This window comes from Drosophila novamexicana, unplaced genomic scaffold, assembly GCF_003285875.2.
Source record: "Drosophila novamexicana strain 15010-1031.04,08,12 unplaced genomic scaffold, DnovRS2.1 tig00001466-arrow-arrow-pilon, whole genome shotgun sequence".
Classification (NCBI taxonomy): Eukaryota; Metazoa; Arthropoda; class Insecta; order Diptera; family Drosophilidae; genus Drosophila; species Drosophila novamexicana.
Window position 1 is genome coordinate 769,819 of NW_020824862.1, and position 26,970 is coordinate 796,788.

General features: G+C 42.7%; 10 protein-coding genes across 11 annotated transcripts; 6 read left to right on the forward strand and 4 right to left on the reverse strand.

The window, feature by feature from the left end:
* Window positions 1-2: 2 nt before the first annotated feature.
* LOC115767829 (probable histone-lysine N-methyltransferase CG1716) lies at window positions 3-2,062 on the reverse strand. The gene is made up of 3 exons (XM_030712169.1): window positions 2,040-2,062; window positions 113-1,967; window positions 3-35 (listed from the first exon to the last, which is right to left on the reverse strand). The coding sequence occupies exons 2-3, from the start codon at window positions 1,895-1,897 to the stop codon at window positions 3-5; spliced, it is 1,818 nt and encodes a 605-aa protein (XP_030568029.1). The 5' UTR covers window positions 1,898-1,967; window positions 2,040-2,062.
* Window positions 2,063-2,407: 345 nt separating this feature from the next.
* LOC115767852 (selenoprotein BthD) lies at window positions 2,408-3,526 on the forward strand. Its single transcript, XM_030712205.1, has 2 exons — window positions 2,408-2,478; window positions 2,544-3,526. The coding sequence occupies exons 1-2, from the start codon at window positions 2,440-2,442 to the stop codon at window positions 3,033-3,035; spliced, it is 531 nt and encodes a 176-aa protein (XP_030568065.1). The 5' UTR covers window positions 2,408-2,439; the 3' UTR covers window positions 3,036-3,526.
* A 55-nt stretch (window positions 3,527-3,581) lies between these two features.
* On the reverse strand, window positions 3,582-5,957 carry LOC115767867. Its single transcript, XM_030712225.1, has 2 exons — window positions 5,387-5,957; window positions 3,582-5,306 (listed from the first exon to the last, which is right to left on the reverse strand). Exons 1-2 carry the CDS (start codon window positions 5,689-5,691, stop codon window positions 4,403-4,405), a joined length of 1,209 nt encoding a protein of 402 aa, XP_030568085.1. The 5' UTR covers window positions 5,692-5,957; the 3' UTR covers window positions 3,582-4,402.
* Window positions 5,958-6,193: 236 nt separating this feature from the next.
* Window positions 6,194-8,786, forward strand: LOC115767802 (uncharacterized protein F54F2.9). The gene is made up of 3 exons (XM_030712135.1): window positions 6,194-7,050; window positions 7,105-7,312; window positions 7,385-8,786. The coding sequence occupies exons 1-3, from the start codon at window positions 6,362-6,364 to the stop codon at window positions 8,075-8,077; spliced, it is 1,590 nt and encodes a 529-aa protein (XP_030567995.1). The 5' UTR covers window positions 6,194-6,361; the 3' UTR covers window positions 8,078-8,786.
* A 4-nt stretch (window positions 8,787-8,790) lies between these two features.
* LOC115767801 (anaphase-promoting complex subunit 4) lies at window positions 8,791-11,662 on the reverse strand. 2 transcript variants are annotated; one of them, XM_030712132.1, is made up of 5 exons: window positions 11,377-11,662; window positions 10,649-11,291; window positions 10,412-10,588; window positions 10,171-10,333; window positions 8,791-10,112 (listed from the first exon to the last, which is right to left on the reverse strand). In XM_030712132.1, exons 1-5 carry the CDS (start codon window positions 11,486-11,488, stop codon window positions 8,811-8,813), a joined length of 2,397 nt encoding a protein of 798 aa, XP_030567992.1. In that variant the 5' UTR covers window positions 11,489-11,662; the 3' UTR covers window positions 8,791-8,810. The 2 variants fall into 2 exon arrangements, with proteins under 2 accessions (XP_030567992.1, XP_030567993.1); XM_030712133.1 differs by having other exon boundaries at window positions 10,418-10,588; window positions 11,377-11,488.
* An 80-nt stretch (window positions 11,663-11,742) lies between these two features.
* LOC115767804 (chromobox protein homolog 3) lies at window positions 11,743-12,693 on the reverse strand. Its single transcript, XM_030712136.1, has one exon. It carries the CDS (start codon window positions 12,608-12,610, stop codon window positions 11,981-11,983), a length of 630 nt encoding a protein of 209 aa, XP_030567996.1. The 5' UTR covers window positions 12,611-12,693; the 3' UTR covers window positions 11,743-11,980.
* A 136-nt stretch (window positions 12,694-12,829) lies between these two features.
* LOC115767830 (U3 small nucleolar RNA-associated protein 6 homolog) lies at window positions 12,830-15,296 on the forward strand. The gene is made up of 4 exons (XM_030712171.1): window positions 12,830-13,022; window positions 13,087-13,390; window positions 13,468-14,667; window positions 14,726-15,296. The coding sequence occupies exons 1-4, from the start codon at window positions 12,931-12,933 to the stop codon at window positions 14,957-14,959; spliced, it is 1,830 nt and encodes a 609-aa protein (XP_030568031.1). The 5' UTR covers window positions 12,830-12,930; the 3' UTR covers window positions 14,960-15,296.
* A 754-nt stretch (window positions 15,297-16,050) lies between these two features.
* LOC115767851 (protein snakeskin) lies at window positions 16,051-24,844 on the forward strand. Its single transcript, XM_030712204.1, has 4 exons — window positions 16,051-16,202; window positions 16,295-16,552; window positions 24,120-24,237; window positions 24,303-24,844. Exons 2-4 carry the CDS (start codon window positions 16,511-16,513, stop codon window positions 24,521-24,523), a joined length of 381 nt encoding a protein of 126 aa, XP_030568064.1. The 5' UTR covers window positions 16,051-16,202; window positions 16,295-16,510; the 3' UTR covers window positions 24,524-24,844.
* LOC115767850 lies at window positions 22,267-23,254 on the forward strand. Its single transcript, XM_030712203.1, has 2 exons — window positions 22,267-22,750; window positions 22,814-23,254. Exons 1-2 carry the CDS (start codon window positions 22,498-22,500, stop codon window positions 23,032-23,034), a joined length of 474 nt encoding a protein of 157 aa, XP_030568063.1. The 5' UTR covers window positions 22,267-22,497; the 3' UTR covers window positions 23,035-23,254.
* A 1,072-nt stretch (window positions 24,845-25,916) lies between the features above and the next one.
* Window positions 25,917-26,354, forward strand: LOC115767853 (acylphosphatase-1). The gene has a single exon (XM_030712206.1). It carries the CDS (start codon window positions 26,004-26,006, stop codon window positions 26,310-26,312), a length of 309 nt encoding a protein of 102 aa, XP_030568066.1. The 5' UTR covers window positions 25,917-26,003; the 3' UTR covers window positions 26,313-26,354.
* The last annotated feature ends 616 nt before the right edge of the window (window positions 26,355-26,970 follow it).

A 26,970-nucleotide genomic window follows, 5' to 3' on the forward strand; every position in this document is an offset into this window, starting at 1 on the left:
GCTCAACGGAAGTTGCTGCTGCTGGCACAATTGGACTGGAAAGGGCAGAAACTGGCGTAAGGGTTCCCTTTGCTTCAGCGGCAGACTGATCTGGCGAGGGCTGCTGCTCTACAGTTGCAATCATCTTATCATCAATCGCCTGCGCAGGCAGCTCAGTTGGACCTTTAGCTGCCTCCGTTGCAGTCACTGTCAACGCCTCCAGCTGCTCGGAGGCAGCACATTCCAATTGGACATCGTTTATATCCGATTGGACAGAAGTGTTAGACACTTGTTTTTGTGTTTCAAATTTATAATTAGTTTTCAAGTTGTCCTTCAATTGCGGCGGCAATTCCAACAGGTCGCTATTGTTATTGCTATTGCTATTGCAAATATTGCTACATTCTTCGACGAGATCAATGGGTGCATCTAGCTTCTGCGGCTCTTCGGCTGCTTCATTCAGCAAGATTTGTTTGGAGCTAGCCGCTGTGATTTCGGCAAATGTTTCCTCCAGCGTCATCTTGCTGCCGTTTGTACTGAGTGCGCTGCCACGCAAACTGGAACGCTTGCTGCGCCGCTTGCATGTAGGTCCTGGTGAGACAGCACAGTTGGCCTGCATGCTTTGCTCTTCTGCGATCTGCTCTCCCAAGCTACTTATTCGATTTGGCGATTCGCGCTCCAACTGTTGCTTATCCACATCCTTGGCAGAGCAGAGACTCGGCCTTGACTCCGACTCAGTGTCTGTCTTCTGCTGCGGCCGCTGTTCTTCTACTATTTTGGGGAAAAGCAGCTTGAAATTGTTGCTGTTCTCCTCAGCAGGCAGCTCCACATCCACATCCGCCTTCGTTTCAGTGTCCTTTTCCGGCTTGGCCGTTTCTACTTCCTCAAATATTATTTGGTAAGCAGAATCTGCTTCATCTGCTGGCAGCACAGTTATTGTATCAGTCTTAATGTTTACTTTTGTTTCCGCCGGCGCTTTGGTATTGACCGACGGCTTTGGCTCGTTTAGTTCATCAATTGCCTGCAATGCAGGTAACTCTGATGAAGATGTGGACAACTCCAATGGGTTAACTGGCAGTGAGGGGCCCTTTAACGACTCACCAGAGTCAGATGAATCCCGACTTATGGGCAGGTTCATGCGTTTAAGCGATACGCGCAACTTGGATTTGAATTTGGGTTTTAGTTTATGTTCACAGCAGGCGTCGCTATCCCCGTTGGCAGTGGAGTTGGCTGAATTGGTATCCGAATCCGAGTAGCTGATGCTGCGTTTAATTTCAGCAGGGCTCGCGCTAACATCTCTTGGCACCGGCGCCGGCTGTGCCTTGCGCGGGCGTCCACGTTTGCGTTGGACCGGCATTGCCCCAGCTTGTGTTGGTTCAGTTTGGTTTTGCTGACCAGCCAAGCCCGGCTCCTCGCTGTTCACTTGGCCAATAATCTGGTTCGGTGTCAGTTTTGGCTTGGCAAAGATATCAACAAGCGACCGCGGCGACGGCGGCGGTTCCGATGGCAATTGACCAGCTGCTGTGGCTGTAGCTTCTGCTGCATAACCGCCATCGAGAGCGGCAAGTGAACGTGTGCTTGGCGTGCTTGTTTCATCATTTGCAATTGGCAGTGCTTTAGAATTAATGCGCGCTTCAATTTGTATTTTGTGTGTCTTTCGGTTTTTATTGAGCAGATCGCGCACATCGAATTTAATGACTTTTTTGCGGGAGCTGCGTCGGCACTCGTTCAATGTCGGCGATACTGTACGCACACGTTCCACCGAAGTCGCCGTCGTCTCCATATCCTCAGCTGTTGCCTCGGCTCCCACAATTGTGTCAGTCGGTTGTGGGTGGGCCTTCGGTGGCCGACCGAGGCGTTTACGCGGCGTCGGCGATTGAGCCGGCGGTTCTGCAGTTTCGTTTGGCGTAATCTCGTCCATTTAATTCAGTTGGCGCCAAAGTCAACGTGCAGGCACGTTGATTTTGCCGGCACACAATTTCAATGATAGCCTAAAATTGTGAAAATTATAAATTACAGCAGTGCCGTACTATTCAATTCTACATGGATCGCAACTATAATACCTATAAACTTATAATTATCCTACTGACAGGCCTCAGTTACAGATCGTTTTTTCTTTTTCTTTTGCATTTGTTTAAACACTTGCACCAATATTAACTGTTTAATTCAATAATATATATCATGTATAGGGGCCAAGTATATAAGACAAGCGTTGCCAGATGTTGCGCTATCATACAAACATTTTATTTGATTAGCTGGCTAAATAAATTATCGATAACCATACACTTGTGCATTTTGTGCTAGAATTGTGTGGCCATATATTTTTTTAATTAATTCACAATAGTACTACAATCACATTGTTGCTAGGCACTAATGATATCGATACAAGTTTACAATATCACTCTGCAAAGAATTTCAGCGCGCATTTTCTTAAAAAAGGCAGTTTCTTTTCTAGGAGTAAAAATGCCGCCAAAGCGTGCTAAAAAGGCTGCCCCTAAACGCGTAAGTTACAGCAAATATGTCGCTAACTTGAATAAATAAATGAGAATTAATGTATTTTCATGCAGTCGCCGCCAGAAGGCGAGGAGTCAAAAGCGCTGGACCCCACTAATCCAGTGCTTTACATCGAGCATTGCCGCTCGTGACGAGTCTTTCGTCGTCGCGCCGAGGAGCTGCATTCCGCACTGCTAAGTAAAATGCAAGCTGCAGGCCAGCCATTTCAGCTCCAATTGCAGCTGAATGCCCAAGGAGCTCCAAGACGCGGCGCATTTGAGTTGTCCTTCGCCCCCCATCCCACAACAAATGCCAATGAGCAGCGTCCGATTTGGTCCGGTCTAAAACGCACACCGCGCGCCCAAAAGTTTCCCAATGTCGATGAAATGTATCAGCAAATAGTGCAGGCATTCAACGATCTGTCGGAAAAGCAAAACAAACGCAAGCGCTCAACGCAATCCTCAACGCCATCGCCAACATCCACGCCCACACTGCCAAAACGCAGCAAGGCTGCAAACGCTTGCGCGGCTTCTAATTCCAAAGCCAGCAAATCGGCAAATCTGTGAGCAGCCAGACATCTAGTTGGCGTCGATAGTTTTTCAGCAATAGCGCCATATGATCATTAAACGGTAAAACTCTAACGGGAGCCGTTCACTGTGAAACTTTTGCCTGAAAGCTGAAGAATTTCTGACGTCATCTCTCTCACTTACGGTAAATAAAGGAAATGATCATTAATTGTTGATTCTGTTGTCGCATAAAATTTATACATAAAAATATATATTGTGTTCTCAAATAATGTTTGTATGTTGGATTCGAATAGACAAAACAATATAGAGATCGGTTGAAAATTGCTTTATAATTACGAGTTTTATATACATAAATATTATTTGTATTTTTTTTTTCATCATACAAATTGTTATTTTGTTTTTTTTTTTCAGCCAAGTTTTGATTGTTAGTGTAATGTACACTGTTTATGTACATACAATAAACATGTATAGTCCAGATCTAAATAACTTCAAAAATTTGTATAAAAGCCTTCCAAAGGTGTGTAAAATTATGATTTTTGTTTTCTTTCTTTTCAATTTTATTAGAATTTTTGTCTTTGATTTTCAAAATGTACACAGTTTTTCTTTTCTTTTTTTTCTTTTTCTTTTTTTGTTTCTTTTTCTTTTGTATTTCAGCTCTCTTCCTTAAGAAATGTACTATTTATTCCTATAGAAAAATTTTGGTTTACGAAATTGTTTTTCTTTTCTATTTTTTTGTTTTTTGCGCTGGACTGGACTGAAACCCTAAACCCTACCACACTGCCTAAGAATACATTACGCCCATGAATTTAATAGTTGAACTTAACATTTATATTAAATTAAAGAGAAAAAACAACAAAAAAAAAAAAGGGAACAAATCAAGATTGAGAAAAAATAAGTTGGCGGCAACAAAAACCGTTTGTAGATTGCGATTGATTTGGCCGCAGCCTTCGTTTTAGTTTAAGTAAAGTTGCTTTATATATATATATATATAAATATACCTATGTATATTCTATATATTAATGTGTATATAGAGTATATATATACGTTAGATTATCAACAATCAATTGGCTATGGGAACGTACAATTAGATAGGCGATAGAGTTACCAGTAGAATACAAATTTAGCTACGCCTGCTCGGATGTGTTTTGGTGGTTTCGTCCTGGTTAGTCTGGTCTGGTCTGGTCGGGTCGGATCTGGTCGTGTCAGGTGCTGGACTCGAATAAGGAACTAATAAACTAAGCCTTAAACTAACTTTAAATTACAGATGTTGAAAAAAATAGTAATCACCGTTTAGGAAACGAATGCAATAAACAGATAAGTAGATAGACTGATAGGTAGTTTGGGTAGTGGGTGAATGTGGTCCATGCAAAATGCCACCAATGGGCCACCATGGGCTGATCCTAGCGTTACAGATACTTGCGATAATTGCGCAAATGCGCATTGCCATCCTCGACGCCAACGCCGACACCAACGCCAACAGCGGCGGCGGCACTTTCGAACGATGGTGGCTCATTAACCAGGCCCGGACTGGGCGGATCACATGTATTGCTGGGCATGCCGCTGGCGTTAGTCGTGGTGCTGCCAGTTGTGGCGCCTTTGGCACGTCGCCTGCCCCGTGTGCCAGCGCCGCGAGATCTGCGCCCACCGCTAGATGTCGGTGTGCCGCCAATGTCGCCCGCCTCTATTGCTTCCAGTGACGCATCCAGCGCCGCATCTGTCGTGGTAACACGCGTTCGCGTCACAGCGCTGCGTCGGCGCGCGCTGCTATTATTGCTGGTGCTGGCAGTTTCGCTGCTGGCGTGTATCGTTGCACGCTTGCCCGGTCGACGTTTGCGCCGCTTTTTGTTACCATATCGCGGATCATAGTCGTATTCATCGTCAGCCGGAGATTTTGGCTCCTCCAGCGAGTCTACGTCGTTCATGTCCATTTCATCGTAGAACCACTCCTTGGGCAGATCATCTTTTGATTGTTGCTGCTGCTGCTGCTGTTGCTGCTGCTGTGTTTGCAATTGACTGTCTTTGCTGTCGGAGGTGTCGCCGCCGGCGGCGCCCAGCGAACAAGACTCCTCCATGCTGAACGCACCGTTAAAATCGTGCGTCGTATCGTTGTGTAGCGTACTCAGCACTGTTGGCGTTGTCGATGCGCCCGCGCCCGTCAGCATGTTGGGCAGGCTTAACGTTGAGCTGCTGCTGTTGGTGCTGGCTATGCTAGCGGTGCCGCTGGCACCAGTGCCACCAATATTAAGACCACTGGCCACCAACGCCTCGTGCTCTTTGCGCAGCGCCTGAAAGGGGCGCTCCGGAAATCGACTGTGTGTGTGTGTGCGCGTGTGTGTAGAGGTTAGATTTAGCTACGATATCAGCATGGAAGTAGTCAATGAGAAACTCACGTGTACATCTTGGTCAAGTACTGGCGCCGACTTTTGCGCCAACGTGCCGCGGGATACGTGTAGATTTGGCCTTGGCGAAAGCCAGGCATTCGTTGTCGCTTGTCCATGAACAGCTGGGAGTGATTCTGTGCAACGCCTGTCTGTGGATCGAGAAATGGCAGCCGCAGTCGCCGCTCGATGCAGAGGCGTGTGTTGAAATTGGCGCTATATTCGATCGTTTCGCGATAGCTGACATCCTTGAAAAAGCTCTCGATCTTCGCCAGATTCGGCATCGATACGATTTGTATATTGACGGCCGAAGACATGGCTCCGTTCTGCTCTGCTCCGGTCCGGTCCGCGCTCTCGCTTCGCTTCCCCCTGGCGTATTGTTATCTGGCTGTGTGAGCAACGCTTAATCCATTTAAAAAGAGCCCCAGCGGCTAGCGCTGAGTTGACGCTGCGCCGCTGCTGCTTGCGTTGACTTTTGTATTTTGTTTCTTATCTCTGTTCGCCTGCTTTTTTCACACCGCTTTCACTGTTTTCGTCTTTTGCAAATCCTATAGCGCTAGGTTGTGTGTGGCTGCTATTAGCTATGTTTTCTATGCGATATATCGCTAGCATTTAACAGGCCTGTGCTGGGCTGCAGAGCTGCACGCGCACTTATCGATAGCTCTGATTTTATATAAACATTTGCCATATGATAAACTTGTAATACTTATGCGTATGCTTAAAATCAGGCAAAACACGCTTAAAACTCGAGAACACATATTTTTTCGTCACAAATTTAAAACTATTTGCCTAGCTTACCACCACCCTGGTGTCGAACGATATGGCAACGTTGGCAAGTATTGTTTTTGTTTACTGCTGACGTTGCCACTTTTGACGTTGACAGCTCGCCGTGAGTGCGTGCGCGAATGCCTGTGTGCATGTGTATGTGTAGGCGTGCAGGGGTCCGCCGCTTTTCGGTTTTAGTTGATTTCTATTAAACGATTTTAAATGGAGCTGCACACGAGAACGACACTTTCGTCATTACTATTTGGCCTACTGCTACTATGCGGTTCAGCAAGCGCCTGGCACTCCGAGGAGCTGGAGATTTTCGATCTCGTCGAAGAGGTCAACAAGAACTTCTACGAGTTTATGGGTATCAATCACACTGCCACGAACAATGAAATAAAGCGCGCCTTTCGCACGCTTTCCATTGTGCTGCATCCGGACAAGAATCCGGCCGAGGATGCCAATATCCAGTTTCGTAATCTCGTCTCCATCTACGAGGTGCTCAAGGATGCATCCAAACGCGAAAAATACGACAAGGTGCTGCGCGACGGCATGCCCAACTGGAAGTCCGCTCTCTATTACTACCGCAGGATGCGTAAGATTGGTCTCTACGAGGGCGCCTTCATTATATTCCTGATCATCACCGTGGGCCAGTACATGTTCGCCTGGGCAGCTTACTTGGAAAAGAAGTACACAGCCGAGCAGGTGTTCGGCAGCAAGCTCAAAAAGCTGCAGAAGCGCAACAAAAACATCGACATGGACGTCATTCTGAACGAGATCCCAATGCCATCACTACTCAATACGCTGCCAATTCAAATACCAGTCGCCATCTGGAATCTGCCGAAGACAATTAAAAATGCATTCACCAAAGCCAATGAACTGAAGCAGTTGGCGTTGGAGAAGCGCAGACAGTAAGTAAAAGGGGCTGAGCTCATATGCAATTGAATCGACAATATTAATTTCAGGGAGATCGAAGCGGCACGTCGCCAGGAGGAACTGGAACGTGAGGCTGAGGAGCAGGCGCGTCTGCGTAAGGAGCAGAAAGAGAATCTGCGCAAGCGCAAGCAGAACACACGGGCCCCTGAGAAGACCGAGGAGGAGTTACGCGGCTATTCGCAAATCCAGGCGCGTGAGCTAACCGAAGATGACGCAATACGTCCAGTTTCCCAGAAGGTAAGCGGCAAATCCCGTCAAGCTATCTAACGATAATTGCTTAAATGTTTTTTTTTTCAACTGCGTTTAAAGACTACGGTTAGCGGCGGCTTTTGGACAGACGAGGATCTGACGGAACTTATCAGGCTTGTAAAGAAATATCCGGGCGGTGCTGGCAGTCGCTGGAATACCATAGCCGAGTCCATGAATCGCACCGTCCAAGAGGTGACATTCATGGCGGCCAAAATGAAGGAGAACGGCTATCGGATACCAGGACAAACGGAAAGCGTTGCCGAGAACATAGTCCAGGAGTCCCAGGAGGCGGTGCGCAAGGAGAAGAGCAAAAAGGGCCCACCAACTGGCAATGAGAAGAGCATGCTTATACCAGAGACCAACTGGAGCCAGGAACAGCAGCGCGCTCTGGAGGCGGCCATCGTTAAATATAGAAAAACCGCCGGCGGCGATCGTTGGCAAAAGATTGCCAACAGTGTGCCGGAAAAGACCAAGGAAGAGTGCTTGGTGCGCTACAAATACTTGTGCGAACTGGTCAAGACACAGAAGAAAGCCGAGGAAGAAGAAGCTGAGGCTGAGCCTGAGACGTCCACTATTGATGAGGAGGCTGCAGTGCCCGAGGAGAAAGATGAGCCAGAGGTGACAACAGCGACGGCTGCGGCCGCACCTCTACAGCCAGCCAAAAAGCTGAGCAAACGCGAGCAGCGGAGACGCAAACGCGACATGTCCAGCGACGAGGATTCAGATGATGCATATCAGTACGAAATCAGTTAGTTCAGTTGCTCCCAAAAGCCCATACGACACTTGGCCAACAATCGAACCTGAACCGCATATCCCAGCCAAATACCAAAATGTAGCTTCACTTTTGCAACAGCAGCAAGAAGGTGATGTGCGAGCGGGATAGATGAGTAGCTAGCTTCAGACATGCTGGGTGTATGCATTATATATATATATATAAACTATTATGCCAAGATCAGGTTAACTATATTCTAGCTAAACACACGTTTGAGCCAAGTGAACTTCTTATGTCTGGCTACAGATTTCTATATATATATATATTGGTTTATGGATCCAAATTGTAACAATTAAGCACTAGTTTTCTCTCACTCGAAACGATTGCCTGATTTTTGTTCTTTTCTTTTTGGAAGGGTAATTGGTTGATGGTCTGTTTTGGGCCTTAGTTTAGATTAGTTAATTTACATTTTCGTGGCTCAAAGTTAAATGTTACAGCATTTTGTTGCATAAAGTTTAATTAAGACTCAGCACGTGGTACGTGAACCGCTTGTTTTGAATTTTGTACATACATGTATTTTATAATTATAATATACTTAACTATTTCTTTGCTAAGTAAAGTGTAGTAACAAGAAAAACAAATGGAGCAAAAAATTATGAAAATCGAATGAAATTTCACTGTTGGAAAATTTGATTGGAAATTTAGATTGATTTAACGATTAAAACGAGTTGTTTTTATTTTGTATTGCCCCAACCATTCACTGGCTGGTTAATACTACGTGTCTGCTTTATCCGCTTCGTTGGAGCAGGTGGCCAGCACAGACTCTTTGCTGATCTCTAGGAACGACGCTTGGGACATTTCCGTGTCATCCTCCTCCTCCTCTATCTCCATTTCGTATATGGTCATCTTGCGCCGGCGATCAGATAGAACGGTGGCCACCTTGCGGCTACCGGAGACGGCCAACATTTCACAGACACCGTCGAGGCCTTTAAATGTGGCCGCATCCGGTATATCGTGGACGCTGTGCGTCACCGTCGCCTCCGGTAGCTTCATGAGGGGTGCCAACTGATGCTGTGTGCAGTGATTGCGCGATGCGCTCAACGAGAACTGCACAAAATAGCTGTGTGGACGTATACCGGTGGCAGGCGTTGACGTCTGCGCCAGCATGGATATGGAGGATTCGTTGTAGAATTGGAGATCGACAAAGCGCAGATTGTAGTAGTCCTCCTGCAGCTGAGGCGTGATCGGGCCAGGCTGCAGATGTACGCGCGTGCAGCGCAACAAGTAATCATCGCCGCGACTGAATTCCAACACCATGGCTTCTTGTAGGCTGATTGTCAACGCCAGCATATCACATTTGGTCGCCTCGTGCACATGGTAGCTGCAATTAACAAAATCATAATTGGATTGCTGTTCCGGGTCAGCGGCAGATTCGTTCGGATACTGTTGCAGATCACTGCATATCACAGCTGTGCTCAGCTTGAAGCTGGCACTAATGCTTTCCGTGGGCTTATGGAACACTGCGTCGATGGCGTTAAACATTTTGTCGCGCTGCTGTATCAGTGACAATTTCTTGTCATGTGGCACAAACAGGTTGCACTGCGCCAGGCATTCGTTTTCGGCTAGCAGGCGTGGCCAGAGTTCGTCTGGGTTCACTGTCTGCAGCTGGGTTAGATATGAATTCTCCAGATATTGGCCAACGCGCTCCAAATTGAATTTACTGCGCGGGGTTAGCGTCGGACTTGGACTGGCATCACCAGACGAATCCTCTCCTGCTATGCCAGACGCTGTTGCCGGTTTCTCCTCAATGCCGTCATCGCCCTCACTGGGTTCCGGGATATCGGGCTCCATGGCGCAAAAGAATTCAGCCAGTGCAACATTCTCCTTTCCGGTAAAGACCATATCATCGGGTATCTCTTGATGGGACAGGCGCAGTATAGTGAATATGATCCAAGAGTGAAACAGCTTCATGTCATAAACCAACGTGTCAATCGTGCGCTGCAGCTCATGGACTTTCAGCAAATAGGAGCCGCAAGCGCGCATCGCCTCGCTGGCCACATCCGGCGAGATGAGTGCCTATGATGGAACATTATATTTAAATGGGATTAACTTCGTCGTTTCAAACAAGACAAACCTCAAAGAAATGCGTCATGCGTCCAAAGCCCGCAATTGTATTGAGAAAGTAAAACATGTTAATGGCGGCTCCGTTTAGCTGCTTGAAGACCAGGCCCTGCAAATTGTTGAGGCTCAGATCGACTGAGTTGGCTATCTTCTTGAAGCCCTTCTCCGTCAACGTTCTGTGGCATTGTGAAAAGAGAAGAGCAAAGCGGCGGGGCCCATGAGCACTGTATACTGAGTGTAGGGACTTAACTCACTCGAACAGAAACTCCTCGACCTCCAGGGTGGCGTAACCGAATACGAGCAGCTCCAGAAAGTGTGCCGATATCATGCCATATGCCTGCGAATTGGCATACTTGGTCAGCTTGTTGTCCATTTCCAGTTGGACCGTCTCCCATGCTTCCGTCAGGCACTGTTGTGTGTCATTGATGTAACTATATATGAATGGTTGGAGCAGTTAGTTGTGATAATAGCCGCTGCCGAGAAGAACTCACTTTTTGGTCTCTAGTATGTGGGCACAGTGGGAAGCCAGCTCCAGCATGGGTGATATGGAATCCTGCAGAACCTGATTATGAAAATGCAACAGCTTCAGCTGTTGGCCATCACGAAGTAGTGCATAGATGGCATTAAAGTCGCCATTGAGACGCACATCGTACACATCGAATTGATCCGGATTTAGTACATGCTGTGTGAGATCAATGCTGCCCGCCTGCAGGGCGCCAAGGAGCAGTAAATGCACTTTACCGCTGCGCATAATAACCACCAGAAAACAGGGCGAGCCCTTGGGAAATGACTTCTGATCGAGCGTCTTCAGGCACGGATCGATATTGGTTAGCGGAGGCAGTTTCGGTAAATACCGTCTGTGCTTGTCCTTTGCATTGCATGTGTAGCTGTCGAGGCTCTCCTTGCAGTTGATCGCCTTGCTGAAGTATACCTTCTTGATGTCATCATCGTAGATTAGGCCCGATATTATGGTTTCGCTTTCGGCATCCAGCAGCGCCACCTTTCCATTGCTATAACCGACCGCCAACAGTGTCTCATCCATTTGCCAGCTAAGTGAACGCACTCGCACATCCTCGCCGGGCGTCGGAAAGGTGACGATTTTCTGCCAGTTCAGCCGCTGTATGATTACCTCACCTACAGCAAACAAATCCATGCGCATGTTAAGATCAATTATGGAAGTAAGAAAACTAAGACGTCGCATCAGCTGGATGCTGCCTACCTTTCTCGGTGCCATATGCAATGAGATCCATTTTGTTGTTCCACTCCATGCGCTCCACAATGCAACTCATGTTGCGTGCGCCAAGCAGCTTCATGGAGCTTGATTGTGCCATTATTTATTGAATTTTATTTGAAACGCACAACATTTGCATTTATAGCAGCTTTATTTCTAGTTTGCCGGCTTGGCAGCGCAACTTATCGAATACATCGATTGCCCCCACGATTGACGATTGGCGTTGCCAGATCGTATTTAATGTTTATGTTCGCAAAAAGGATTTAGTAAATCTACACAAACACAAACTAGGCTTAAGATAAAGAAACATTGTTATTATTATAGTTATACATATTAAAATGTATGCTTATTTTATTTTAGAAATACGCTCAATTTTTTTCTTATGTTTTGTTTGTGTTGGCGCAATAAAGAACATGCCTGTATGTATATCTATGTATGTATGTATGTATGATTATGTCTATGTTATTTGTATGTAAAAATGTAGGAGCGAGCATGTGCCTGTGTGTGTGTGTGTGTGTGTCTGTATCTGTGTGTATCCATGCAGTTTTGCATGGCATTGTTTTTGCTGGCTTAACGAGTTCTGTGAAATAAGCTAGACAGCGTCTCCGTTCCCTAATTCGGCGCCAGCGTCGGGTTTTATATTTTCATCGTTGATGCTGCCGCTCGGACTAGCGTCAGCGGTGCTGCCAGGTGTACTAACGCTTCCAGCGGCGTGCGCACTGCCACATCCGCTACCGGAGCCGTTACCATTGCCATTGCCAGTGTGCCAGGTTAGACGTTCCTCGTAAAATTGTATAACGACTTGTGGACATTTGACGTTCGCCAGCTTGGCGGGCACCAGATCGGCGTGATCGCTACCCTTCCACTTCATCAGAAACATAAGGTATCCGGATGAGTCGGTCGCACCAAGAATCTTTGACGGCTCCAAGCCGCGATCAAAGCCAATCAACTTCTTTTGTTCGTCGGTATCTTCCTCCATGAATGATTTTCGCTTACTTCGTATCGAATCTGGTGTTGACGATGTGGAAAGGCGTTTTTTAGTCTCTTTTTTATTATTCTTTAATGATTCTTCAAACGTTGCTATTAAATCTGGACAATCGAGATTTTCAACCGGCTCCCAAGTGTTTTCACTGCGTGGATACCCCTTCCACTTTAAATAATATTCTGTGCGACCATTAACTGTGCGTTTGTCCTCTACGCGCTCGACTGAGAATTCGGCCATTGCAATTTGCGTTTGTGTTTTTTGGAAACTTTATTTATTTACTGTAAATTAAAAGTTTTGTGTTTGAAAAAAGTGACCAGTTGCTAAGTAGTTTGGTATTTTGGGTGACCAAACTGCAAAAATTAACCAAAAATCACATATCGCATTGGCATATCGAAATTGAAACAGGGCTGCATACAACTATCGATGACAAAACGTGCTACAGCTGATTGGAAACGGCATGTGAACAACGTGCGCGACGGCAAAAAAATAAAATAAAAAGAAAAAACTTTAAATATTAATTTAATAGACTGCCTGTGCAGAAAATATAGTAATTCAACATGGGCGAGTTTATTGCAGAGATGCAGGAGCGGCTGCTGCCGGAATATGAGCAAATGAAGCACTATCAAGTATTTACCCCGGAACAAATCAGGTAAGCAATAACACGAATTAAAATATGCATTCTAATACTTTATGTGCAAATGTTTAATTTGCAGAGAATGTGTACGCAAGCGCGAACGCCTATTCTTAAATATAACCAAAAGCCATATAGCCATGTCCGACTATTTGGAATTCATTGCGTACGAGAAAACAATGCACAAAGCACTCACCGAAAAGGAGAAACTGACCGGCCTCAAGCTAAACGGCCTAAAAGCATCCATTTGCACTCGGATAATGCGCATGTACAGGGAGATGCTCAACAAGTTTGCCCACGAGCAGCCTCTATGGGATAACTGCATCAAGTTCAGCAAGAAATCTGCGCCACAAGAGGTGGCTGGCATATACGAGAAGATGCTGTCGGTAAGTTTTCGTCAACAGACAAACGAGTCTGAAAGAGTCAGAACTGAAACGGTTAAAATGAATTGTTCTCCCCGCAGTACCATGGCGGTGATCCACAGATTTGGATCAATGCCGCATTGTGGCTCTACGAATACAATCGTGCCAATATTGCGCGCGTACAGGACATACTGTTGCGTGGTCTACAGCGACATCCCGCCTCCGAAGCGCTCAACAGTTGCTTCTTCAATATACAGCTGAAGGAGGCAGCCGTGGCGGACAACAAACGTGATTTGGGCGACAACACGGTCTCGGAGCAGGACATACAAATGGAGCGCGTCGCGGCCGTCTATCGCAACAGCCTGTCAAATATAACAAATTTGGATTACTTTCTCAAATTGCTCGAGTGCTGTGAGGATCACGCAGAGCTCACTGCCAGGCTACAGCATCGCATTATCGATGATATACAGACAAAGTTCTCACGCGAGCCAGCGCTGTGGGATGCGCTCGCAAAGCGTGAGCTGCGTGGCTTCCATTTGGGTGATCTTATGAATATGGCGGAGAACGAAGACGACGCTGAGCCGAGTGAGAAAAAGACGCGTCCAGACACGGTCCAAGTGTTTCAGTCACGATCGAAAAAGCGTTGCATTGAACTCTGCGTGACGGTCTACAAGGCGGCCGTTCAGCAGTTGCAGACGCAGGAAATGTGGAACCTATATCTGGACGCCATGCTGGCGTTAAGTAGAAATCACAAATCGGAGCGCGCCTTTATCCAACAGTGCCTGGCGAGTGCGCTGCAAGATGGCCATCGCTCTCAGCTGATGCATGCCAGGCATTATGCCACGTTAAGCATGATACTGGGTAGCACCGATAACGGCGGAGAGGCCTGTGTGCGCATTTTGACCGAGGCACTGCAGCACGATGCATCGCTGCGCATGCATGAGCTCCTGCTAGCCGCCCATATCCGCAATGATGATGAGCCTAGCGTTCACAAGCTGTTCAGCCAGGTGCGCCGCACGATGGGCGCCGCCGGCCTTTCCCTCTGGCACATGGTCATCGCCTATTATAGGGCGCGCAATGATAATCAGGCCAAGCGGCAACTGAATGACATTTATACACAGGCCTGCAAGGAGACCTCGCCCGAATTTGCCGATCTGCGCTGCAGCTATTTGCGCTATCTGTGGCACGAGCATTCGCCGACCAAAGCGCGTGATGAATATGCCAAATTGGCGCAACAGCCGCCCATGTCGCTGCAGTTGCATCGCGAGATGGTCAACCTCATACAGAGCTCCAAACTGAAGGTAAGTCGGTTATTATTGCTTTATCCATTTCGTATTCATTATATATCGTTTGTTTTAGGATTTATCCACAATTAAAGCCTGGCGCATGTGCTACGAATTCATGACCACATATTTTGGCAAGCGAGAGCCGAGCGTTTGGCTCGAATACATTGCCTTCGAGCGGGATCATGGAGAGGTCAAGAGCATTTCCCTGCTTAGCCGGCGTGCTCTCTCCACATTGGAGCCGCAGTTTGTGTCCATATTTGAAGCCGAGCGCGCAATGGCGCATGTTGGCATGGCCGTAACTAAATAATTAAGCTAGCTAGTAATTAGTTATTGCATTTTGTTTAAGTCATGTTTATGTTTATTTTTTTTTTATCAACTAATTCCATCGAGAAGTTCTATTTGGAAGCATCCTCACAAGGAATGTACGATAGTAAATAAAATAATATTCTACAACCTGAGGATATGTATAAATAAGAGTGTAAGAGCGAGAGAGAGAGCGTGATATGCTTTTATTCATTCGCATCGCCAAATGAACAAGTGTGTAGAGAGCGAACGAGAGAGAGAGAGAGAGATAGTGCAAGTGAGTAAGTTAGAGCAAAGATACACTTTTATTAGAATGACAAAAAAAACTAGTTAGTAACACAAATTCTTAAAATTATGTTTATTTTCGGAGCTGCAAGCCCGAAAAATATGTTTGTTGCTTCGGTTTACAGCTCCGACTCGGTTCGTAAAGCTAGTTTGCACATCCATAAGCCTAGTTTTTGATTACAAACATTAAAATATATTTTCTAAGCTTTAATGTAAAAATTTTAATTTGAATTAATTTCACGTTTAATTGAAGCAATGAAATTGCGGTACATATTTTCATATATAATTTGCGGGCTAAAATTTATCTCCACCCTCTCAGTCAGGACAAACGGTATTATATATAGAGACATACATACATGCATACATACGTGTATACATACATGCATACATACATACATACATGCATACATGCATGCACACATACATGCATACATACATTCATGCATACATCCATGCATACATCCATGCATACATCCATGCATACATCCATGCATACATCCATGCATACATAAATGCATACATATATGCATACATACATGCATGCATACATGCATACATACATACATGCATACATGCATACATACATACATGCATACAATAGCGGGAACATGGTGGAGTCCGTCTTCTATGATATGTTACGCAGATATTTGAAAATGAGAAGGAAGTAGATCGAAAAAAAAACAAAAAAGTTTTCCTATATTTAAAAAGTCAAAATAATAGCATAAATAGCACAAATCATACAGGAAAACATCTGAAAAGTGTCCAAAAATTTAAGTTATTTCATTTCAAGCCTTAATAAAATCCTTAATTTGGATTTTTAACGTTTATTAATCAGTTTTGGGAAAGAGTCCTGATAATCTGCGCACATATTCATAATTTATTTACTTACTTACATACATACATACATGTGTAAGGAGTTATTATTTGGCTATTGATGTTGATGAGAATAATAGTATTTGTGTGTGAGTATTTGTGTGTGTGCGTACACACAAACCATAAATACGCATACACCAGTTGCTGTCGTTAACGTCGATAGCATTGTCGCTGTCCGCAGTCGCAGTCGCTGCCGCCGTTGCCGTCAACGTCGCCGTCACCGATTGACGCTGCCCAAGTTGCCTGAGCTTTGGATGCGCGCGCTGGCGCTGCTTTGATTTAGTCAGTTTTCGCACAGCGTTTGGGCAAGACGTGCACACAGTTCGAGCGTGAGTGGGAATTAACCGAAAGCTAAAGCATTTCAAAAGCGAAGTAAATACGTCATAAAGGAAACACCATGGAGTTCAACAACCGTTTGCTATTGAAGATCATCGAGCTGGTAAGTGCAATACTGATCAGTGTCAATTCTATATGTACATGCATACATGCATACATACATACATATACGTATGCATGTATTCTGTGTGTGACTATCTATATCTATGCGACTCTCTGCCTCTACGCTTTGAGTCCTTCTCATCAGTTGTTGTCTTGACTATCTATCGCTTCGTAGCAGACAAATCTGCGCTCGTTTGTGCTTGTATTGGCTGCTGCTCCCTTTTGCTCCCGTTATGTCTTACTCTTCACCCCTTCCCCATTCTCACTTTCAACTTACTTTGAGCGAGTCCGCTTGTTGCCGTTGTTTTGATTTACTTTTTCTTTACTTTTTGTCTTCTTATTTCTACCCTTGCGCCAGTTGCCTTGAAGCAAGAAACCGGTTCCCATTGGCCAGACTCGTTTTCATTGTTGGTCATGACTTCATTTGAGGTTCTGTTTTTGGTATTTTTTGTTTTGCTTTTGGTTGTGTGCTTCCTTTTTCATGGCATTAGCACTGGCAACTAACTGCGTAGTTCTTTAATGCGTGCTGTTGCGTATTTGTCTTTTGTTATCCGAAGCCGGGCATGATGTCATTAATATTCAGTCAGATCTTGAGATCAACCCCCAAACAAAACAATTGGTCGCTTGTTTCTCATGGATATGACTTCCGGCGAATAATGCCGAGATGATGCTCTCCATGATGTCACCGTTACGCAGACTGCTTTATTTTTGACGATTTATTCACATACGTACATATTTAGTTGTTACTTGCGCTTCAATTGCGCTTAAATTTAGTTGATTGCCTTTTGTGCAATTTGTTAATAATAATAGGCAAATTGTATTTCGAATACATACAAATACATATGTATATTTAAATGCTCATTGCATTTTTGTTTTCACTGGAGTTTATCAGCTGTTGTTTTTTTGTTTATTATTCATGTGCATTATTGGCATTCCCGTTATACTCGATCGCGAGTCATTCTGATAACGCCGTTCCACAACACTGCAACATGACGCATGCCCCTTTGTGCACAAATCCGTGAATGACTTCATGATTGCTCTTCCCATTTTATCAGCTGGGTCAGTGGATCACAGTTAAATATGGAGCATTGACATTGACACATAATTTGCCAACTATTTTAATCTTGACTTGCAATTGAGACGTTTATTGTCACGAAATAACGGTAATATATAGCTAAATATACTATAAAGCTGGCATTATGCGAGTAAATAATGGCATGAGATATGTGCTTAGATCGAATGGCAACTTAATCTATATGCTTTGTTGTTTTTTAATTCAAGAGTCAAGAGTGTATTCAGAATTCGGTCTACAGCAATGAATAGTTCTTGCTGCTCTCCTTGTTCATGCTGTACGTAAACAAAAGTTGACATGAAATGAATCATAATGTGATCAATACTTTTTTTTTTTAAGGTTAATTGTGCTTGTATATTAATCCAAGCTAACTTTATGGCCATATGGCTAGATCAATGTGTGTGTGTGTGTGTGTGTGTGTACTGCTGGGACGTGATTGTGTTGCATGTGTTGCGGCCCATGACCACACCTTAAAGGTGTACAGGCTTTGGCTGACTAATTAAATGAATTAAAATCAAACCGAGACGCGCCTCAAATCGCACGAACTGCTGCTGCTGCCGTTGATGATGATGATGATGTTGATGTTGATGATGATGTCATAATGGCAAGTGCGAGCGCAAAAAGATTTACATTACGCATACGCCATGTGCGCCAAAGGTTGTAGCTGCGGGCGCTGCATTGAATAAACTAAAACAAAATAAAAAAAACTGTGTGCGTGGCATAGTTAATTTTCATTTATATATGTACACACACACATATATATATATATATATATATATATATATATATATATGTATATTTGGCTTAATGAGCTGACCAGCAGCAGCCAGTGCTGACGCATCCGAGCCGTTCGGGCCAAATGTTTGTTATTGGCTTATGGATCGCTGGTCATGGGTAAGAGCTCAAAGCGTTGCAGATAAGGCGCCGGCAATGATTGTTTGCCTTAGATATTATGTACATACATACATATGAGGCGTGTATAGTGTGTGACCCCGCCTTCAGGTTCATTCCTTTTTGGCGAAAAACAAACACAAAAACAAACACAAATCTTTGAATACACTCAGCAATTTATTTACGAGCTAATAAATGTGTTAACTGGCGCATTTGTTACTTTCACAATTGGCAATACATTCTTTTTATACGCTGAAAAGGGTATATTGTATTTGTGCAAATGTATGTAACTGGCAGAAGGAAGCATCTCCGGCCCCATAAAGTATATAGTCTTGATCAGCATCAACTGTCGAGTCGATCTAGCCATGCCTGTCTGTCTGTCTGTCCGTCCGTCCGTCCGTCAGTCCGTATGCAAGGATCTCAGAACCTATAAGAGCTGGAGACTTGAAATTGGATGTAGGTGCTCCAAGTGCCTGCGCAGATCGAGTTTGTTTCCGATAAGTGATAACTTGCCCCGTTTCCAAGTAATCGATAAAAATCGATATCGAAATTCTGTTCTTTTGACATGTAGCTTCTAGAATAGTATATATATTTGCGTTTGTAGTTGGAAGAACAGGGTTCAGGGTATCCCCTAGTCGGGAGCTCCCGACTAGAACCTCTTACTTGTTGTTTTTTGCCCTAACAAATGGCCGCGCCGGGTCGCTCAGCTCGTTCAGCTCGTTCGGCCAATGTCAGTGTGGCGTGTCAGCGTCGTATAATTAATTGCTAAATGCCTTTAACTATGTACAAAGCGCACCTGATTTCTGTATTAAATTGATGTATGGGCATGGTGCGAAACGGCGGCGCTTCATTTGTACAAGTTGCTCGGCTATATTTAGGCCATAAACAGACCTCACCCTGGCCAGCCAAATAGGCGTAATTACCTGGAATTTCCAATGTCTGTGGCTTCGCATGCATCAGCCTGGCAATTGTTAACGAATCAAGTAAAAATCTTAAACACATGCAAATTGTATAAATTCCATTTGCCATTGAATTTTCGTTAATCTGATTATCTATAACTTGGAAGCTGTCGAAAGTATAATTTGTATAGAATGCTCTCAAAAGTAAAGTGCGGTTTTCTAGTTCAATTTGCTGAATAAGTTCACTCGTTCATTTTCTGGCCGTGAACTAAATCGGTCATTTAGTTCACTCGTTCAGCTATTCAGTCGGTCATGTACTATTCGCCTAGTTATGCAGTCAAATCAAAAGTGATCTTTTATGTTTATTAAGAACTGAACATCCCAAAAGAATGTATCGTTCAGGAACGGCTGAGCTGATATGAGTTCATGAACGACTGAACGAGTATCATGAATGTATCGTTCGTCGTGTAAATGACCGATTTAGTTCACGAATCATTGAATAAGTTCAGTAGTTAATTTTAATGACCCGTTCAATCGAACTTGGTCTGAACTAAACTCAAAAGCATAATTCGAGATGTGCTCGGAGATGGAACCCAAAGAGTTCTGCGTAGTTTCCGATCCTCAAGGATCATTGGCTTAAATAGACAATTATTCTAATTTAAAAACAGTTTTTTTCTTATTCATCTAGCTTTTTTTTCTAGTTTTTTGTTAGTAGCCGAAAATGTGCCTGGTCGAGTTTTGTCGGGCCCATAAAATATATTTTGGGTGTGCCTCGTAAAACATTTGTAAATAAAGTTATTCTTTATGTACAAATTGTATTTTAATTTATTTCACAGCCTTGAAATTTGTAATATTATTTGATTATAAACAAATTGTAACATTATTAGGTCGCATGATAATAATTATGTTTGGACCAAAAATCTATATAGATAGATATATATAAGATATATACAATCAGGGCTAAAGAACATTTTGTGGGACAATTAACTATTGGCATTTGCTTGAATTAATTACAAAAAAATAAATAAGCTAGGGTTTTTTTTGAAAGTTTCGAAACGCGTTTTCAGTCAATGTCAAAATGAATCATTATTTTTATTGTAATCAAATGGGCCGTCGCAAGGCCCAAGTTCATATTTTTACGCAATTTGTCTCATGAATTGGTAATCAAATATTTAGGAGCCCATAAACTCAGATGGCCAAGCCAAAATACGTTAGAGGCATTTTAATTTAGGTAATTGCCAAAATTTGTTAGGCTTATAAATAAGTAAGGAACATTATAATACTTGCAATAGTAATAATTGTTATTGCTATTTCAATTGTTATTATTCATTATGATCATAGTAATAATAATACTAACTGTTATTGTTATTTCAATTGTTATTATTATTATAATTTTCTTTGCCTTCTTCTTCTTCTTATTATTTATTTGTTAGTATTCGTTTTATTAGTATAATTTTTATTAACATTATTTTAATTTTCTTATTGTCATTATTCGAATTTCGTATTTTGTTATTATTTATATTATTATTTTATTATATTTTGTATGACTATCATTTCTATCATTATTAATATTACATTTATTATTAATTTATTATTATTTTTTTTTTATTATTATTGCATTAAATTAGTCATTATTAGTATTATTATAATTGTTTCATTAATATAATTAAATTTTAAAATTTTAATTTAAAATCAGAAAAATTAGAGAAAGACTCTAAAACAAGTCAAGCATAACAGAAATGTTTCCAAATATCCAAAAAATAGTTTCTAAAACATAAAAAAAATTGCTTATATTACTATAAAAACGTAAGAATTGTTAGAAGGAAACTTTCTATTCGATTTGGCAGACAAATTCATGAAATTCATAAAAAAAAAAACAAAGCCTGAAATTCGAGACCGGATTTTCGGTTTTCATATTGAAACATTTGCGACGACCTTTTGTTTGTCTCTTGCCAATTGGGCAATAAATAAAGTAGAATGTGACTGGCATATGCAAACAAATGTGCGCAACATTTGGTAATTATTGACATCATTTTGGCCAATTTTATTTGCTGCTAATGGGCGTGACATAAACAATAAGCCGCTAATATAGATACACACATATATCTGGTCCGATATGACCATGAGCCTGTGCTTTTTTTCTGTTTTTTTTTTATCTCAAAGCCCCTAAACATGCTACCTTAATGATATTTTGTTGTTGTTATTGGCAGCTCGCATTACAAATCAAACAATTGGCGGTTCGGAGTGTGGGCGCCGCGACAGGATATGTTGCTGTGTCACATCCTTTTAGCTGGCAATTAGCGGCGTCTAACGGCGTTCCTAATTGATTGATTGCCCCAGAGCCCTTCCCTACACACACACATATATATATATATATATATATATATAGAGAGAGAGCTAGTTAGCTCCATTTGTTGACACTGCTGCCCATTAATATTACGCCCATTTGCCATATCGATATCTAAATTATTTCCATATTTGATAAGCAAATTGGCTTCACCCAGGCACTCCGAGCACTCGCTGTTGGCAATTCCGTATAGCGTTAAGTCCGTCGACTTTTGCCATATTAAATGACAACAGGCAATACGACTTCTGATAACATTTGAATGCCACTCAACTTTAAGTGCTTAAGTTGGAAATGCGCTTGTTAATTCTGCTTCCGTACAAAAATTTCATTTCAATTTAACAAAACTTCAAGTCCTTAAGTCTTACCTATTTACTTAGCCAAGCTGCTCCTTGAACTTAACTTATCTAATATGGGTTTCTTAAAGTGTTTGTATAGTCAATGCTAAATCTGGTTTAAATGTTATGTTCTCTTACTTCAAGCAGATGTGCAATTGAAAAGTTCTATATAGTCTTCTAATTTCCATATATTTATATATTATATTTCTTAGGCAAGCTGCTCCTTGAACTTAACTTATCTAATATAGGTTTCTCAAAGTGTTTGTATAGTCAATGTTAAATCTGGTTTCCATGTTATGTTCTCTTACTTCAACTAGAAGTTCAATTGAAAAGTTCTATATAGTCTTCTAATTTCCATTTATATGCCATATTTCCGCTCCAAGTTTGTGTCAAGAAATCAAAATGTTTGTGAATGCACCTGCACCTAGAGTTTACTGTACCAACTCGTGTGTCTGTCCGTTTCCATGTGCCTTCTGTTCCACAATTGTCCGTCGACAAGCATCTCATGCATGTTTCGAGCCCTCGTCGCAGATCTTCACCGCCAGCATCATAATCTTGATTGAGGGCGTGGCGGATCACAGCTACAGCAGCCAGGCGATGCTGGTCTGTGGAACGCTGACCGGCTATCTGATCATCTGCAGTGTCCTGATCATAGGTAATATGATGTGATTGATTGTGGTGCCGCGGCCGTTAGCCTGAATTGCCGCTTCAATTGCAGGGCATCTGGTGGGCGCCAAACTGGACAAGCGCATCGATATACTCTTCACGGTCGCCGGCTGTGTGCTCTTCGTCTCGACCGGCGCCATCATACTCGATCGCTGGATGAACTGCTACGAGATTGCCAGCGAAAAGAACACCATCTTGGCCTCGGGCGTATTGGCCTTTGCCACAGCCGCCATTTTTATCGCTGACACATTTGTCATATTTCATGCCCAATAAAACTTGCAGAAGCCAAACCAATTTCAACGTGCTTATGTACTTTTCTAGCGCACTTTGGGATGAATCACATAGGTCACATTTATAAGAAATAATAGAGGCCAGTATTAGTCATGAAAGCCAGCTGCATATTTTGCTAAACTATATAAGCTAACATCTTTCAAGTTGATATTTCAAAATATATATATGTCTATATTTTTGCTGATAACCGCTTTTTAAACCGAATCGTTTTGAACCCTATAAACATTGAAAATGGGTAAAAGGGTACATTGCTTTTGTGCAAATACAAGTAACAGGCAGCAGAAAGCATCTCCGATCTCATAAAGAATATAAATATATATCGATCTAGCCATGTCCGTATCTCCGTCCGTCCATCCGTCCGTATGTATGAGAGAGTATGGGAGATCTCCTAGACTCCGCGCAGTAAGAATTTATTTTCGATAATCGATAACTTGCCCCGTTTCCAAGCAATCGATCAAAATCGATACCGCAAACAGATAGACGGACAGGTGGACGAACGGACGGAGGCTGATCTAGGCTGATCTGGAATATATATACTTTATGGGCTCGGAGATGTCTAGTTCCATGCGTTACAAGACGAGCTCCGGTTCGGATCCAAAACTGAATTCAACTGCGAACTGTAATGCTAATCAATTTGATTGGGCCTTTGATTGTCTATATCGGATCGGCTATTATTAAAGATCAATATGATATAGACTTCACTTAGAGGGAGACGTCTCATCTAATCTTAATATCTTGTGCAAGAGTGCTGCAAGATAAACAAGTAAGAGGCTCTAGTTGGGAGCTCCCGACTAGGGGATACCCTGAACCCTGTTCTTCCAACATCAAATGCATATATATTCTATTTAAGAAGCTATATTATTTACCAAAAATGCCCAAAAAACCTGATATCGATATCGATTTTTATCGATTGCTTGGAAACGGAGTAAGTTATCGATTATCGGAAACAAACTCGAGCATGGTTCAGGGTATAAAAAGCTTATTTGAACTGTTCTGCAGGCAGGCTTCATTTATTAACCCAAAACAGTTGAGTAATTGTTGTTGTACATATTTTCTTATAATCCCAGGGCATTGCCATTGCCTGCGTTGTGCTCTACGAGGTTGTCGAGGATCTGAGCAAGCGTCCATTGATTGTCTGCGGCACCATTGGCGGCTACACAATCATCTGCGCCGTGCTGCTGATCGGTGAGTATACGAGATGATGCATTCCTAATCCCTAATCCCTAATCTCTCAAATTCTCTTCGCATAGGACACGTGATCAATTCGGTTGTGGAGAAACGGCTGAATGCCCTAATCTCGCTGCTGGGCTGCATTCTGTTCGTGGCCTCCGGTGCCCTGGTCATTGATGAGTGGCATGATAAATACGATTTCCTGAAGGAGCGCAAGCGCAACGCCATCGCCGCCGGCTCCCTGATGATCATCAATGGCGCCGTCTTTCTACTGGACACGCTATCCATCTGCAGAACGTAAGCCCCTACAAAACCAAGGGGTTCTTTTTTGTTTTTTTTCTTTTGTCTTTTTATTGTGAAACCGAAATTCTCATGGCTTCTGTGTGGGTCATAAAGCGAACAATGAATCTTCTGTAAACTATATGAATATCATGTACACCCATCTATATACATATAATGCTAATACGCAACTTTTTTTTGTATACCTGTCAAATATATCTATATATATTGTATATCCGTATGGCACCTAAGTTAAAGTCAGCTGTGCACGAACAAGTGTTTGCTTAAACGAATCTTAAAACTGTTAACAGGAATCCATTAAATATATAGCTATATATACATATATATAGACTTGTCCATGTTTATGCTTATGTGCCACTTGCTATCTGTTGAATCTGGAGCTGGTCATGTCTTATGTAATAATTTTCCGCGCTATTTTGTGGCATGGAAATTGCGCATAATTGCGTGCAGCGAATTTTCAAAGCTTTCTGGGAAAAGTGCTTCAAAACACGCCGCGTGACGTCACGTGCCAAGCCGCCGTTAGCCTCACCTGCCCTTGAGAACAACTCACATTTGCCTTCCATTCCACTTCAAAAATCAAGCCTCACACGTTTTTCAAGTAGTTTGACAACAAATTGTGCAACAAAGATTCGTTTTTTCTTTTCTTAATTTACAATTTTTTAACAGCATTTAATTAAATCAATAAATGTATTCAAAATGGATAAATGGATATTTGCTATATTAAAAATTCACACTCTATATATGTATATATATGGATTATTCTTGCCAAGTCTTATTATAATGCTCAAATCTTGTAATATATGGGGAAGATTCCTTGAGCCAAGAAATGAAAGTGGAATCTTTCGGGTGTTAAATATAATATGGGTTTTACATCAAGTCGATGTGAAGGGTATTTTAGCGTCGGTGCGTTCTACGTGTTTTCTTTTATGTTAAATACCTTATTTGTTGCATTGTCTTCTGTGCGTGTCATCTGTTGTTGTTGTCGTCGCCGTCTTTGCTATTTAATAAAGCAATTTATTTAATTTATAATCATTTTATGCCCAACCCCCTCCCCTGCTCATGTGACCCCTCCAGCCGCACCGTGGTACCCGTCCTAAGGGAGGAGTCGACGCACAACAAAGTCGAGATAAATCGCTTTTAGACTGAGCTACGACTTACATTCGACGGAGACTTGATGTCGAAAAAGACTTGAAACCGAGTTGTGATTTAAATTTAATTCATTTTCGTTTTGTTTTTGTTATAATTATATTATGTGCCAATTTACACTAAGCAGCAAGTGCGAGTGATTATTTTTTTAAATTTTAATTTGAATTTTTTGTCGTTTTCATTTTTATTCCTCGATCCGATCCTATCCGCTTAGCAAGGTCCGGGCATGCTTTAGCTAAAACTTAGGGGAAATCTTAGGAGCCTAGCTCAGTTCGGAGCAGGCTTTCGAAATTGTTTCACAGCATCTACTATAATATTGATTCGAGCCAGGCAAAATGGCAACTCACGAAGCCAAGCCAAAGATCATGGCCTGCGATTTTGAGGTCCGTGGCAAGGTGCCAAAGGAGGCGTTCGAACTGTTTGCCGTCGCCCAGGCAAAAGTCTTGGGAATACGCGGCTACATAACCCGGGTCTCCGAAGATCTCTACAAGGGCCAGCTGCAGGGCGAGGGCAAGGTGATAGAGGCCTTCAAAAAGGTTATCGCCTCGGCAGCCGAATACGTGGCTGCCGTTAAGGAGTTCATCATTAAGAATATGAAAGTCATCGAGGAGTATACCTATAAGGCTTTTGAGGTTAGGGCGTAAAAGGATGCTCACAGGATCAGACTTCTGTAATGTGCTGTTATTAAAATCGAACGCAAAAACAAAACTTTTTTACTCTATCTTCTGTGACACTTGTTGTATTATCAACAATCTATGGATTCGGTAAGTTTTCCATTGAATAGGTTAGGTGAGGTAAGATCTTAAAGAATATATTGCTTGCTGGGCTGCAAATACTTCAATTCGGTTCACTTTTCGAACCGAGTCGCTCGGTTCGTGAACCTGGTTTTGCACATTTATGAACCAGTTTTTATGTTCAAAGCTTGGTTTTTATTACTGAAAGCTTTAAATAATAATATTATTATATATATATAATACATACACACTGTAGTTATTATCTCTTGACATCTACCAAATATGTCTAGACAAATGTTTAGTGAACGGGTTCGAACCGGTTCAGCTTGAACCGATTTGCAGCCTTTTGTGTTGGGGTCTGGTCACATCAAATTCTTATAAAATTACACTTCATTTACATATTTAATGCAGAAATCAAATCAGTTAAGAGCTCAGTGATGCGAGTATCTTCCATTCGAGCCTTAATTCTATTGGCCAATTCTCGCTGGGGCCACCTTTTTGCATGCTAATCGAAGAACTCGGCGTCGACGACCAGATCGTGATTATATTTCGAATGATATTGAAGCGT